Source organism: Cucurbita maxima, unplaced genomic scaffold (genome assembly GCF_002738345.1).
Source record: "Cucurbita maxima cultivar Rimu unplaced genomic scaffold, Cmax_1.0 Cma_Scf00019, whole genome shotgun sequence".
NCBI classification, from domain to species: Eukaryota; Viridiplantae; Streptophyta; class Magnoliopsida; order Cucurbitales; family Cucurbitaceae; genus Cucurbita; species Cucurbita maxima.
The window spans coordinates 1,903,851-1,918,242 of NW_019272035.1; the positions used below are offsets into that span (position 1 = coordinate 1,903,851).

General features: G+C 37.0%; 2 protein-coding genes across 4 annotated transcripts in view; both read right to left on the reverse strand.

Annotated features, from left to right (window-relative positions):
- The window catches only part of LOC111493767 (26S proteasome regulatory subunit 6A homolog), a 5,454-nt gene extending 1,237 nt beyond the window's left edge, over positions 1 to 4,217 (reverse strand). The window contains exons 1-9 of the mRNA XM_023143610.1: positions 3,999 to 4,217; positions 3,633 to 3,749; positions 2,724 to 2,831; positions 2,170 to 2,361; positions 1,885 to 2,076; positions 1,545 to 1,663; positions 1,377 to 1,464; positions 1,067 to 1,186; positions 645 to 785 (exon numbers count right to left, since the gene is read on the reverse strand). Of these exons, the coding sequence (XP_022999378.1) occupies positions 645 to 785; positions 1,067 to 1,186; positions 1,377 to 1,464; positions 1,545 to 1,663; positions 1,885 to 2,076; positions 2,170 to 2,361; positions 2,724 to 2,831; positions 3,633 to 3,749; positions 3,999 to 4,115 (1,194 nt within the window). The 5' untranslated portion in view covers positions 4,116 to 4,217. The remainder of the gene's footprint in view (positions 1 to 644; positions 786 to 1,066; positions 1,187 to 1,376; positions 1,465 to 1,544; positions 1,664 to 1,884; positions 2,077 to 2,169; positions 2,362 to 2,723; positions 2,832 to 3,632; positions 3,750 to 3,998) is intronic.
- A 1,230-nt stretch (positions 4,218 to 5,447) lies between these two features.
- LOC111493777 (heparan-alpha-glucosaminide N-acetyltransferase) overlaps positions 5,448 to 14,392 on the reverse strand; it is a 10,284-nt gene continuing 1,339 nt past the window's right edge. For 2 of the 3 annotated variants that reach the window (XM_023143624.1, XM_023143625.1), the window contains exons 3-14: positions 13,109 to 13,246; positions 12,933 to 13,014; positions 10,601 to 10,677; positions 10,408 to 10,523; positions 9,624 to 9,741; positions 9,311 to 9,427; positions 9,132 to 9,223; positions 8,243 to 8,309; positions 7,768 to 7,849; positions 7,582 to 7,673; positions 6,412 to 6,555; positions 5,448 to 6,097 (exon numbers count right to left, since the gene is read on the reverse strand). In XM_023143624.1, coding sequence (XP_022999392.1) covers positions 5,951 to 6,097; positions 6,412 to 6,555; positions 7,582 to 7,673; positions 7,768 to 7,849; positions 8,243 to 8,309; positions 9,132 to 9,223; positions 9,311 to 9,427; positions 9,624 to 9,741; positions 10,408 to 10,523; positions 10,601 to 10,677; positions 12,933 to 13,014; positions 13,109 to 13,246 — 1,272 coding nt within the window. In that variant the 3' untranslated portion in view covers positions 5,448 to 5,950. Of the gene's footprint in view, positions 6,098 to 6,411; positions 6,556 to 7,581; positions 7,674 to 7,767; positions 7,850 to 8,242; positions 8,310 to 9,131; positions 9,224 to 9,310; positions 9,428 to 9,623; positions 9,742 to 10,407; positions 10,524 to 10,600; positions 10,678 to 12,932; positions 13,015 to 13,108; positions 13,275 to 14,392 lie in introns of all 3 variants that reach the window. The other variant, XM_023143626.1, reaches the window with a different exon arrangement.

Here is a 14,392-nt window from a genome sequence, read left to right on the forward strand (position 1 = left end):
TTTTTTTTTTTTTTTTTTTTTTTTTTTTTTTTTTTTTTTTTTTTTTTTTTTTTTTTTTTTTTTTTTTGCTTCATCAAACAAATTTCTAAAGTTCGATGCATCTAAGAGGTCCCTAAAGTTTCAATGTTGTGTTTAATTAGTCACTTATTGTTTAGACATCTTTAAAACTCACAAATGCATTAGCACAAAATTGAAATGTCAAACAAAGTTCAAGTGTCTAATTATCTTTTTTTAAAAAAACAAATAAATATTCAATAGGCAAAGGATCCGACACAAAATTGAAAACTCAAAAGCATAGAATCCTAACGCCAATTCCAAGAGACATCGAGGGTTTTCGATAGGCCTTCAATCCAACGCCTTGGGAACTTTTGGGTTCATAAATTATTTAAAGAGTTGGCCACAATGTGGCTATCAACTTTTCACTATTGGATGTGTGAGAAAAATGGTAAATGTGCCTCAAAATTATATCGAGTAATTATTAGGAGGCATATAGAATAATCCAACTGTTATTATGAGGCAGCCACAAAATTGATATATTTTCCGAGTCAGAAGGAAGAAAGATAGATGCATGAGGAGACAGAGCACCCTTATATGTTGATTAAGGATGCGTGTACGTGTAAGAGAGAGAGAGAGAGAGTGAGCACCTCAGTTGCATCACGGCGAAGAGCCAGCATGCCGGCCTCAACACAAACAGCTTTTAGTTGTGCACCATTGAAGTCGTCAGTGGACCGAGCTAATTCTTCAAAATTGACATCTGGGTGGACATTCATCTTCCTCGAGTGGATCTAAAATTGTATTTTATAACAATTATGAAATGACAAATAAACAATCTACATATTACACGGAAAAACATGGGCAAAGCGGAGAGGAGGAAGACCTCTTAGCTCATCGTAGATTAAGAAATTATATTCTAGAAAAAAAGTTAAAATTCTATAGTTCTCTCTCATTTGTCCTCTAAATTTTCAAAATTGAAAGATTTAGAGGGAAATTTTTTGCTGCCTTGGAAATTTCTGGGAAAAAAACAGAAAAAGAAGCAACACAAAAAACATAAGATAAGCATAAGAACCTGCATGATTCGGGCCCTGGCTTCTTCAGTTGGATGAGGAAACTCAATCTTCCGATCTAATCTACCAGAACGCATGAGTGCTGGATCAAGAATATCAGCACGATTTGTTGCTGCTATAACCTGAAATAATAAAAATTCTAATTTAGTAAAATGAAAATGAAAATGAAACATCATGAAATACTAAACGGCCCAAAGGCCAAGAGATTTTAGAAGTCAAATGCTGATCAATCAACATAAACCCCCCACCCTACCCTGATGTGGAACCACAGAACTATTGATATCAAAATAATTCAAGGAACAAAAGAAAGACCTTAATGCGTTCATCACTACTAAACCCATCCAGTTGATTGAGTAACTCCAGCATGGTTCGTTGCACCTCCCTGTCTCCACTTACTTCGCTGCAGTCAAAAAATAATTATTAATAAATAAATAAAAGAGAATTTTATGAATATTCTGAAAGGGGAAAGCATTAACAGACCTGTCAAATCGCTTGGTTCCAATAGCATCAATTTCATCAATAAAAATGATGCAGGGGGATTTTTCTTTTGCAAGCTGAAAAGCATCTCGAACAAGTTTCGCGCCATCACCAATGAACATCTGCGATAATTCCAAGTTACATTGCTATTAGACATGTCTAATAAAAGGAAAGAGAAATAAAAGGGTACAAAAACCACATGAAGCCAATTCAACTGAATCAGGGACATCAAAAATAACCTTTTAGCTTCATTAATATAGTATGATGCAAAGAAAACTTGTAAGAGAGATAAGTTTCTGAGGTTTCTTGACCCAATAACTATTTTTCCTAAGCATATCTGTACCTGAACAAGTTGTGGGCCAGCCAATTTCAAGAAGGTAGCATTTGTTTGTGCTGCACATGCACGTGCCATCAAAGTTTTCCCAGTGCCAGGAGGTCCATACAAAAGCACACCTTTAGGTGGACGAATTCCTAGTTTCTGAAACCTCTCTTTATGAGTCATGGGCAAGACAATGGCCTCTACTAGTTCTTGGATCTGTGCCATTAATGTAACGATCAATTAAAAATGACATCCAATATAACCTGCAAAGTAATGAACTAGTGGACAAAATCAAGTGTCTGAAAGTGCCTGCTTTTCCAGCCCTCCAATGTCATTGTAGTCTTCTGTAGGTTTCTCATCAACCTCCATAGCCTTCACTCGAGAATCATACTCAGATGGCAGAGTATCCAAAATCAGGTAACTATCCTTGTTTACACCAACCAAGTCACCTGGCTTTAATTTATCAGGATCCACAAGTCCAACAACAGGTAAAAAGATAGTCTGCAGCCAAGAAAACCTAACGTTTAATACATTTTTTGCCAATTTCTGGACAATAAGAGGACTGAGACTTTTCTAGCAAACACATCATGTTTCTAGACTATCAAACTGACGAAATCTTGATAATCATAACCGTCTTGCCCGTTTTATGCTATTAACATATCTTATGATTCAGCATGACAATACGAGTCAGTGAACACAATCAGTTAGAAATTTATCATACTTTTAAATCACAAAATATTACACTAACTATATTCATTCCAACCTAAATTGTGGTTGAAGAAATTTTACTGACGTAAAATCATTGACAGTAAGAACAGTGGAGAACATAATATGATCACATAAAAGAATCTGGTTACAGTAACCTGGCGAGTGGATGTCTTCAGTACAACACACTTTCCTTTCCTTTGTGAATCAAGATCAATATTTGCACCATCTTCTTCTGCGTCATCTTCTGGGTTCATTTCCAAAATCTGAAAAATCAATAGGGAGGAAAGAACAGAATTCAGCGAATGTGGACCAATTCTCAACAAAACCAACTTGCCCACTTAAAATGAGACAAAATCAACCTTACAAGCGTTAAAAGTAACACATCAACCGCGGTTCCAAGAGGGTGTAGAATAAAAAACACATCCATGATTAACACACCATTACATGGAAAATTGAAGGAAGAGACGCAGCAATTTCTTAAGAAAAATGACAGCATAAATCTCTAAACCATGAATACTAGAAACTTCAAAAGAGCACCTTTTATCACAGAATCTACGTAATAAAAATCCCAAGTTACTCGAGGTTTTTGGCTCAGAAAGAGAAACAAGAAAACTGAAAACAAAGCATAAATAAATATTATTACCACCCGACCACCTATGAAATAGCTATTATTCCTTTCTTTCATTATATCCAATAGCATACTTTCCACAGATTCACTTCAAAGATTAAATAATGTGAACTTTCTCCCACGCATTTCCTTGGCTTGATGTAGAAAATCTACATCGGAAACAATTCCAACTAAACCTCGCATAAATATTAGAATCCAGAATATATCTGTTTAGTTTATGTATTTTAATAAAAATATTAAAACAATTCCAGTCCACCAGCCTTTGCAAGACGCAAGGACATAATTGATTTCACTTCATATACAAAATGTAACCATCTCGGAGCCTAACATAAAAAGGTAAACCTGGGGTTTGCTACAAGAACGAAGTGAAACGCAGATACAAATAATTTTGAGAGAAAAAGAATTAGTTTGAGAGCATAACAAGCCAACAGCATACCTCGACAATGTTCCCGACCAAGTAAGGCAGCTGCTTATTGAGTTTAATCTTCTCCTGGTTCTCCTTTATTTTTTCCTTGATTGATTCCAACTCCAGATTTGTTCTTTGCACCTCTTCCTACACTCCAATAACCAGTCAGAAAAATCAGAAACCTCCACTACCTATTGAAAATTTAACTTAAATAACGCCGCCGAAGAAAAAAAATTATAAAAACAATCAGGTAGAGACAGGAGAGCTTATTTTTCAGTAACTGAAACAAAAGAACAAAACAGACCGAAAAGAACTCCAAAATTACTCAAGTATACACGCACAACATTAAAAAAGTTGAACAGTACATGATTGAAAGAGTAAAGAAGAATTCAGGACCTTGAGAATTCGGATCTCGTTGTCAAGCAGACGAGAAGCCCTAACAATGTCGTCAGTGGTCATGGAAGCAAGCTGATCGTCTTCGAAATTGGAATCTTCAACCATAGCTGTCGCCATTAGGATGAAATTCAATGGAGGTCGAGTTGCAGAAATTGCACGAAGCTAAACGAGACCAGCAGAGATGGAGAGAGGAAGAAGGGAAAGAAAAGATTGGAAATGGAAGATTTTAACTTGTCGCCGAAGAAAGAAATTAGAAGAGATCTAATTGGGCCGATCTTATTGGGCCTTTCACAATTGGGCTGAAAATTTAACGAGCCCACCTGTTTCACAATTGGGCCTGTAATAAATGTGGGCTATTGCCAGAGAAAAACTAGAGATTATTGTGAAATTTTTATATTTGTCTCCAAAATATTTCCCATATTTGTAATAATTCCCCTGTACCTAATTAATTTTTTAAAAAATTTATTAATAATTAATAAATAAATAATATATATATATATATTATATATGCCATATATAAATTTAGAAAACTTTTTGAAGTCCATAAACGTAATTTAAAAAAATGGAAAGTTTATGAATTTATTATAATTTTTTAATATTCAGACTAGAGATATCTTTTTTATAATTGAATGAAATTATATGGTTTTTACTTTTTTTATTACAAAAAAAAAATATGTCGTCAAATATGAATACTACGGCTGTAGTTTTATGAAAAAAGCCAAATCCCCTTATCGGATTTGAACCGATGACTTACGCCTTACCATGGCGTTACTCGACCACTGAGTTAAAAAGGCCTATTTGATTCAATTTCTGAATAAGCCACTAGCCCCGATGAGTCTAGTGTATATAATTATTATAAATTATAAATAATAATTTATGTACATAATATATCTTATCCACATAGTCGTTCATTAAGGAATGAAAAATTGGATTTATCTAATGAGTATAGGTAAAATGGTTTATTGATATTGGATTTGATCAATGCAATGAATTGTTTCATCATAAAACCGATCCTAATTAAATTGATGAGCCCCACCCTAACGAAATTCATTTGATTGAGACGTTTTCTTTGGGCTTTCTTTTTCGAGCTTACCATCAAGGCTTTAAAACACATTTGCTAGCGGAAGTTTCCATTCACTTATATATGGTGTTTGTTCTCCTCCCAACCAATGTGGGACATCACATTTCACCCCTCCTTCAGGACCCAACATCCTCGACACTCTTTTCTTCCTCCAATCGATGTGGGATCGCCCCCAAATCCACCCATTTGGGACCAACGTCCTTATTGGTACACCGCCTCTTGTCTACCCCCTTCGGAGAACAGCGAGAAAGTTGGCACATCATCCAGTGTCTGGCTGATATATTTATAAGAGTGTGGAAACCTTCTCTTATTATAAGAGTTTTAAAACCTTAAAAGGAAGACTAAAAGAAAAAATTAAACATGAAGAGTATCAAAATCAGCTATTATGCTTGATTGATGAACAAGATAGAGAAGCTGAAACATTCTAAATATACATCAGAAAATCAGTTCAACCATTCCTTTCAGTAACACAACAGACAGAGCTTTGGCATCAAGAACAATCAAAATACTATTTTACAGCTTAGGTGCAAGCCGAACCAATGCAAGATATCGGAGACGATGCCCCAACACAGAGAAGACAATCTGTATGAACAGAATGCATTTGGAATCAAGAACATAAGAAAAAACTATCCTACAGCTATCCAGTAAAAGCCGAACCGATGCAAGATACCAGAGACGATCCCGAGCACAGAGAGGACAATCTGTATGAACAAACAATGCTTTTGGAATCAAGTACATAAGAAAAAACTATCCTTCAGCTATCCAGTATAAGCCGAAGCAATGCAAGATAGCGGAGACGATCCCCAACACAGAGAGGACAATCTGTATGAACAGACGATGCTTTTGGAATCAAGAACATAAGAAAACTATTTTACAGCTTCCAGTATAAGCCGAACCGATGCAAGATCCCGGAGATGAGGCCCCAAAACAGGATCTCTGCAAAGATCACATACAAGAGAATGCCCACTTTTTTTGAATGCCAAACTCCAATGAAAAGATGCTTCTTTATCCAATAGATCTGCCATGGATATGTTACACAGATAATAATGGATTAGAACAGACTCGGGAACCAAAAACTGGACTTTGAGTTCATTTGTCAACTCGTGAGTTTAAATCTTGTTTTTGTCAGACTTTCAAATTTGTTCTATTTTGGTTCCTAAACTTGCAAAAATTTTGTTTTTGTCCTTTCAAATTTGTTCTATTTCAGTTCTAGAACTTTTACTAATCATGTTGATCCTTTGCTACGTTACTTTTCTACCTTAAATCTTCTTTGTCCAATATAAATAAAAGATGGTATACGTTATTTTTTAAACAGCAAAGAAAAGAACAGACCAGTGTGTTGTGGGGGTCTTCATAATACCATCCATTGATGAAACCTGCAAAAATGCCAGCAGCTGCCATAACATACACGAGCATCGCGTTCATCCCAATCCACTCCAATGGTAGAAACAAGTACCTCAAACCCCAGATATCAACCTGTCTCCGATGGGAAAAGCGAAACTTTTATCAATATAGTGAAGAAAGTTGAAGAACCTTTGTGACAGTTCAAGTCCACCGCCAGCAGATATTGTCATTTTTCGGTTTTCCCTTAAGGTTTTTAAAACGTGTTTGTTAGGGAGAGATTTCCACACCCTCATAAGAAATGTTTCGTTCTCCTCTCCAACCGATGTGGGATCTCACAATCCACTCCCCTTAGGGGCCAGCGTCATCGCTGACACACTATTCGGTGTTTGGCTCTGATAATATTTTTGTAACCGCTCAAGTCCACCGCTAGCAGATATTGTCCTCTTTGGGTTTTCCCTTTCAGGCTTCCCCTCAAGGTTTTTAAAACCCGTCGGTTAGGGAAAGGTTTCCACACCCTTATAAGGAATGCTTCGTTCACCTCTTCAACTAATGTGGGATCTCACAATCCACCCCCTTGGGGGCCAGCACCCTTGCTGGCACACCGCTCATGCACCCCCCTTGGGGGCCCAGCATCCTCGCTGACACACCATTCGATGTCTCACTCTAATACTATTTGTAACCGACCAAGCCCACCGCTAGCAGATATTGTCCTCTTTAGGTTTTTCTTTTTGGGATTCCCCTTAAGGTTTTTAAAACACATCGGTTAGGGAGAGGATTCCATACCCTTATAAAAAATGCTTCGTTCTCCTCTCCAACTGATGTGGGATCTCACAATCCACTCTCTTGGGGGCCCAACGCCCTCATTGGCACACCACTCAATGTCTAGCTCTGATACCATTTGTAATAGCTCAAGCTTACCGCTAGCAGATATTGTCTTCTTTGGGCTTTCTCTTTCGAGCTTCCTCTCAAGATTTTTAAAATGCATCGGTTAGGGAGAGGTTTCCACACCCTTATAAGGAATGCTTCATTCTCCTCTCCAATCGACGTGGGATCTCACAACTTCATATGCATACAAGCACAAAACTGTTATCCTTAAATACAACTGAATTATGGCAGGAACATAACCGAAAAGTAGTTTAAAAAAGAAGAGAAGAGTACCAAAGCGTAGAAGACTGAGAAAACCAATGCTGCAGCTCCCAATGTCACACAGACATAGCTAAACGTATATAACTGCTTATTTAATGGAATCGCTGCATCGATCAAAGACGCATATTGTTATTTGCAATAAACGAAGATAAATACAGCAAAAGTTGCACAGATTTGACAGTTGGATATGTGCCACACCATGAGTGAAATGAAGAACAAGTCCTAAAATAAGAAGAGTGAAGCCCATTGTAACCCATTGCTTCAGCCTAGCTGAGTGATCCTGTGTATAAGCAGCGTCAAATGGCATACAAAGAATTGAAAAATGTTGATTAGCATTTAGTTCCCTGTCAAGCTTTGTATCAATTCTATCCTTATAGTTTTAGAAGTTAAACCATAATCACTGTAGTTTGGTTGAATCGTCCAAAACATCCCTACGACTACCAAATTCTTGCAAGTTTCTTGTGCGGTGCATTCTTATACTTTATACTATCACTAGGACATCATCTCTCCGTCACATCTAAATAGAATATGTGACGTAAAAACGACGTTACAAGCCAATAATAACAAGGGAGTTTTGGAAGATTTAACTAAAATATAGGAACGAAAAGGTTGCATTTAGGGATCAAACTAGAACAAAGATCGAATCATACAGCTCAAATGAACAAGAACTAACCTGAAAATGAATTAGAACATGCCCAAAATGCACTCCAATAATTGAGGACAGAATGGCAGATATCGAGCTGCAGTTGCAAGGATGTGTACCCTTGATGAAGTTCAAAATAATCTAGTTTTATAACTATAATGAACAAAAGCTGATAGTTCATTATCAACTTCTGTTTATGAGTTCCTCATAAATAAGAAACGAGTACGAATTTTTTTCAAACATTTCATTTCATTCAATTCTCTGTCGCTATGAAGCTGCAAAAGTAAATAGAATTTCAGTATTTCTAAGCATATTTCATGTAAGATCCCTCATCGGTTGAAGAGGAGAACAAAACATTCCTTGCAAGGGTGTGAAAACCTCTCCTTAGCAGATGCGTTTTAAAAACCTCGAGGGGAAGCCTGAGAGGGAAAGCCCAAAGAGGACAATACCTGCTAGCAGTGGACTTGGGATGTTACAAATGGTCTCAGAGCCAGACACCGAGCATGGTGCTAACGAGGACGTTGAACCCCTAAGAGGGGTGGATTGTGAGATCCCACATCGGTTGGAGAGGAGAACGAAACATTCCTTATAAGGGTGTAGAAATCTCTCTCTAGCATACGCATTTTAAAAACCTTGAGGGGAAGCCAGAAATAGAAAACCCAAAGAGGACAATATCTATCTAGCATACGCGTTTTAAGGTTCCATTTTCTCTATCTAGCAAACCCACCTGATATGTTCAAGTGCCAACTATTTCCAACAAAAACACCATATTCTAGTACGATTGTGGATGAACTCAGAAATTGAGCATTGAATAATCTATAATCCTCAAGTAAATCAGAATCCATAATATTGAATTATATCAGCATAATCCTCAAGTAAATCAGAATCCATAATATTGAATTATATCAGCATGACAGACCTTAAAATTCCTTCAGGTTCAAACGGGGCAAAACACCATGATGGAGCATTATCTCGAAAAGGCCCTGCGTATGGAGAATTCTCAGTGCAGGCCTGCAGCACTTAAACAGTGTCAAATATTATGAGCCATCAAAAGTTTATGTCATCAACTTACGAGATGCAAATAACGTATCTACACACTTCAGATCTTCTCCAAGCAGGATGTGCATACATGTGACGGATTCCCAGCACTTTTCTGTCGATATATCCCACGGCATTACATGGAGGATCCAGACTTCCTCTTACACCACAAGCTACCTAAATTTGATATGGAAATAGCTTAGAATATATAATCCTAGCTTTGGCAAGAAAATCCTTTCAATAAATAGTATATAGATCCATCAAATCATAGACTTGAAAGGAAAAATTGGAATTACTCTGTCATTGAAACCAAACGCTGTAAAGTGAATTGAATGGTGATTTGAAATAAGTTGGATGATCACGAAGAACTTACAGTGAAGTTTCTTCCATAATGAACACTATCGCTGTCAGTGACAGTAAATTGCCAATCAGGAATGTATGTTCCATAAAGGAGAGCAGAGTAAACAATAAGAATACAAGCTCCGACAAGCCTGCGATTTAAGAAGGAAAAATCATCCTCGTTGCAACAAAAAAATAATAATAATAATAAAGTGTTAGGAATCACGGATCTCCACACTGGTATGATATTATCTACTTTGAGCATATGCACTCATGGCTTTGCTTTGGGCTTCCCCAAAAGGCCTCATACTAATGGAGGTGTATTCTTTACTTATAAACTCATGATCATTCCCTAAATTAGTCAATGATCCTCAACAATCCTCCCCTCAAACAAAGTTAGAGCCTCCTTTGAGGCTTCTGGAGCTCTCGACATCCTCCCCTTAATTGAGGCTCAACTCCTTTTCTAGAGTCCTCGAACAAAGTACACCCTTTGTTCGACACTTGAGTCACTTTTGACTACACCTTCAAGGCTCACTACTTCTTTGTTCGACATTTGAGAATTCTATTGACATGACTAAGTTAAGAACATGGCTCTGATAACATGTTAGGAATCACGGATTCCCACACTGGTATGATATTGTCCACTTTGAGCATAAGCTCTCATGGTTTTGCTTTGGGCTTCCCAAGATGCCTCATACCAACGGAGATGTATTTCTTACTTATAAACCTATAATCATTCCTAAATTAGCCGATGTAGAACTCCCTCCCAACAATCCTCAACATAAAGATAATGGATGAATAGTAATGCAAGTGGTTACCAATTCCAGAAGTATGACTTGAATATTGAAAAGTGATTAAATGGTTCATCACAGGCTTGTGTTTTTCTTGAAAGTACTTCCACAAGTGCCACAACCAAATATGCGAGAGCAATTCTCTGTAAAAGACGATTCAAAAATATATTAGCAACTTCTGTAATCATTTAAACAAATATAAATCTCAATATCAAAGTACCTGGAGAATGCCACATAACCTTATCTTTCTCATATCAACACCATAAGTCAGTTTGTCTGGCGCATGGGAATAGCCACCTAAACAAAATAGTTGAAGCAAAGTCGAGTTTTGTTAAGCCAAAAAAACTGATATTGCACGATATAATGCCAATAAATAAGAGCCTTTAAGCTGATAACGGTGATTCTATCATAATCAAAAGGTCTCGACCTTAACTTATCACTTTGCAGTGAAGATTATGACAGTGGAAAAACAATGAAAACACTAAAATATATATATCCTTGTAACTATCCCAAAGAGTCATTGTTAACGATCACGTATTTGTTTAGATTGCTGTTAGTTAGTATCTAATTAAATCTCGGGAGTTAGATTTTTTTTGATTTGTTTACTGGTTTGTTACCAGATTTTCTCCAAATTTTTAGATAGATTTTCTTCTAAATATCTTTTTGTATTAATATATATATAACATTCTTCCTCTTCATAATTCAATATTATTCAATAACATATAGCATTCTTCCTCTTCATAATTCAATATATTCAATAACTCACTCTTTCACTAAACGTCAGGAGAGCATTCTTGCTCTTCATAATTCAATCTTCTCATCAATCATTCAATAACTCATTCATAATTCAATCTTCTCATCAATCATTCAATAACTCATTCATAATTCAATCTTCTCATCAATCATTCAATAACTCATTCATAATTCAATCTTCTCATCAATCATTCAATAACTCATTCATAATTCAATCTTCTCATCAATCATTCAATAACTCATTCATAATTCAATCTTCTCATCAATCATTCAATAACTCATTCATAATTCAATCTTCTCATCAATCATTCAATAACTCATTCATAATTCAATCTTCTCATCAATCATTCAATAACTCATTCATAATTCAATCTTCTCATCAATCATTCAATAACTCATTCATAATTCAATCTTCTCATCAATCATTCAATAACTCATTCATAATTCAATCTTCTCATCAATCATTCAATAACTCATTCATAATTCAATCTTCTCATCAATCATTCAATAACTCACTCATAATTCAATCTTCTCATCAATCATTCAATAACTCATTCATAATTCAATCTTCTCATCAATCATTCAATAACTCATTCATAATTCAATCTTCTCATCAATCATTCAATAACTCATTCATAATTCAATCTTCTCATCAATCATTCAATAACTCACTCTTTCACTAACAGTCATCCTGCTGCTTGATCTTGTTCGAATGTTTTTTTTTTTTTTTTAGAGAACCTCAATGTTCATATTACTCGAACAGATTACTGATAGGTACTAATTCATAAACTACTCCGAGAGGAAGATTTCAAAAGTTCAAAAGGTAACCTAAGAAACCTTCAGGCCTGTAATGGCCCAAGCCCACCACTAGCTGATATTGTCTTATTAGGCCTTTCCCTTCCGGGCTTCTTCTCAACGTTTTTAAAACACATTTACTAGGGAGAGGTTTTTACACCCTTATAAAGAGTGTTTTGTTCTCCTCCCCAACCAATGTGGGATCTCACAATCCACCCCTTGCGGGGCCCAGCGTCCTTGTTGGCACTCGTTCCCTTCTCCAATCAATGTGGGACCCCCCAATCCACCCCCCTTCGAGGCCCAGCATCCTTGCTGGCACACCCCCTTGTGTCGGCCCCCCTTCGAGGCTCAACCTCCTTGCTGACACATCACCCGATGTCTGGCTCTAATACCATTTGTAACAATTCAAGCCCACCGCGAGCAAATATTGTTCTCTTTGGGCTTTCCCTTTCGAGTTTCTCCTCAAGGTTTTTAAAACGGGTCTGCTAGGAAGAGGTTTTCACACCCTTATAAAGAATGTTTCGTTCTCCTCCTCAACCGATGTGGGATCTCACAATCCTATTCAAGAGGGAAAAAACTCTTTGTTCCCAAAAGATTAATAGAAACGCTCTCTACTCAAATACCAATCTTCCCTACCAAGACATTATGTAACCTAAATCCCTAAATATATTCTCACATAACTTTCTTGCCCCTCCTAGAATACACTTTTATCATATGTAGTCTGACAATAACCCTCTCTACCATCATACGTAGAGACTCCCAGCGCATGATTGCAACGTGTCAAACATTTCATGCTTGGATCGTCAGATAGATGGCAGTAGGATATAGAAAATTCACAGCAATGAAGAGTTTTCCCATCGATTTCCGCATAAAAATATTCTTCTAGTTATATAGCAGAACACTACAACAGCACGAAAAGTGACATCAAAAAGGGAACTTTAGCTGATTGCACCTCAGTCTTTAGTGCACTGCTCTAAGAGAAGAGAGTTGGAGCCAAAACTGACCTTGTAATAGAAGGCCCCAGAATAGGAGTTTTAAAGTTCGAAGAGTGACCTTTTCGATGGCCATAAGTTGGTTCGGTATTCTCTATAAATAAAAACCAGACCAGGAACAAGAAAAACACTGTTAAAACATACTCCAATACATGTTGTCAAAAAAAAATTATTAACAGAAGTTGAACCTTCAGGGCGAGTGCAATGGCCATCCCAACAATGAACAAGAAGAAAGGCATCACAAAATCTGCAAGATTGCAGCCATACCATGGTGCATGACCGATCATAGGCCAGTCTCCCCCCGCATCATCAACCAAAATCATCAACTACAAGCACCATTAACATTAAAAAGCTCCGATAAATAAAATACAAAGCATTACAAAGCTCAACGATATCTTTATTAATTATATGAGCATCAACATGATATTTAAGTAATCATAGTGTTCTACAAAAAAACGATTATCAATTCTACTATGTACAACTTGTCCAAGTGCTCTGAAGGACCAAGAGACAAATGCAAATTCCATCCGAATATGATCATGTGAACTCAACTCTAGTTCCTTCAACAATGGCACCAAACCGCAAGTCAAAATTGTGAGATCCCACATCAGTTTGAGAGGGGAACGAAGCATTCTTTATAAGGGTGTGGAAACCTCTCCCTAGCAGACGCATTTTAAAGTCTTGAGGGGAAGCCAAGAAGGGAAAGCCCAAAGAGGAATATCTATTAGTGGTGGGCTTGGGCTGTTACAAATGGTATCAAAGCCAGACACTATGCGATGTGTCAGCAAGGAAGCTGAGCCCCGAAGAGGGGTGGACACTAGACGGTGTGTCAACGAGGATGTTGGGCCCTGATGGAGGTGGATTGGGGGTCCCACATCGATTGGAGAGGGGAACGAGTGTCAACAAGGACGATGGGCACCAAAAGAAGTGAACTGTGAGATCCCACATTGGAGAGGAAAACAAAGCATTCTTTATAAAGGTGTGAAAACCTCTTCCTAAGAGACGCATTTTAAAGCCTTGAGGGGGAAGCCAAAAGGAAAAACCCAAAAAGAACGGTATTTGCTAGTAGTGGACCTGAGCGGTTACAAAAAAATTAAATGTTAACAAGTCCACATCAAGACATAACTGACTAATTTGCCTACAGAGTCATACTAAATAGTGGTGACATCCCACCAAAACAGCTCTCTTCCCTTCAATTTTCTTGCTTCTCACCGCCCAACAAGCCAGAATTATCCTCATCAGTCTCCTTTCTTAATACACCTTTCAAAGTAATTTCAACCTCTCTCATAACCGGAATTCATCAACAGGGTACAGTTTTCAAGAGACTACAGCAAGGGAGATTGAATAATGTCTCAAAAACAAGTATAGAAAAACAAAATTGTGTCGTTCCAATTTTAATAAAAGTTAATGTAAACTACCATAATAGAGTGTTTAATACTCAAAAAAAAAAAAAAAAAAAAAAAAAAAAAAAA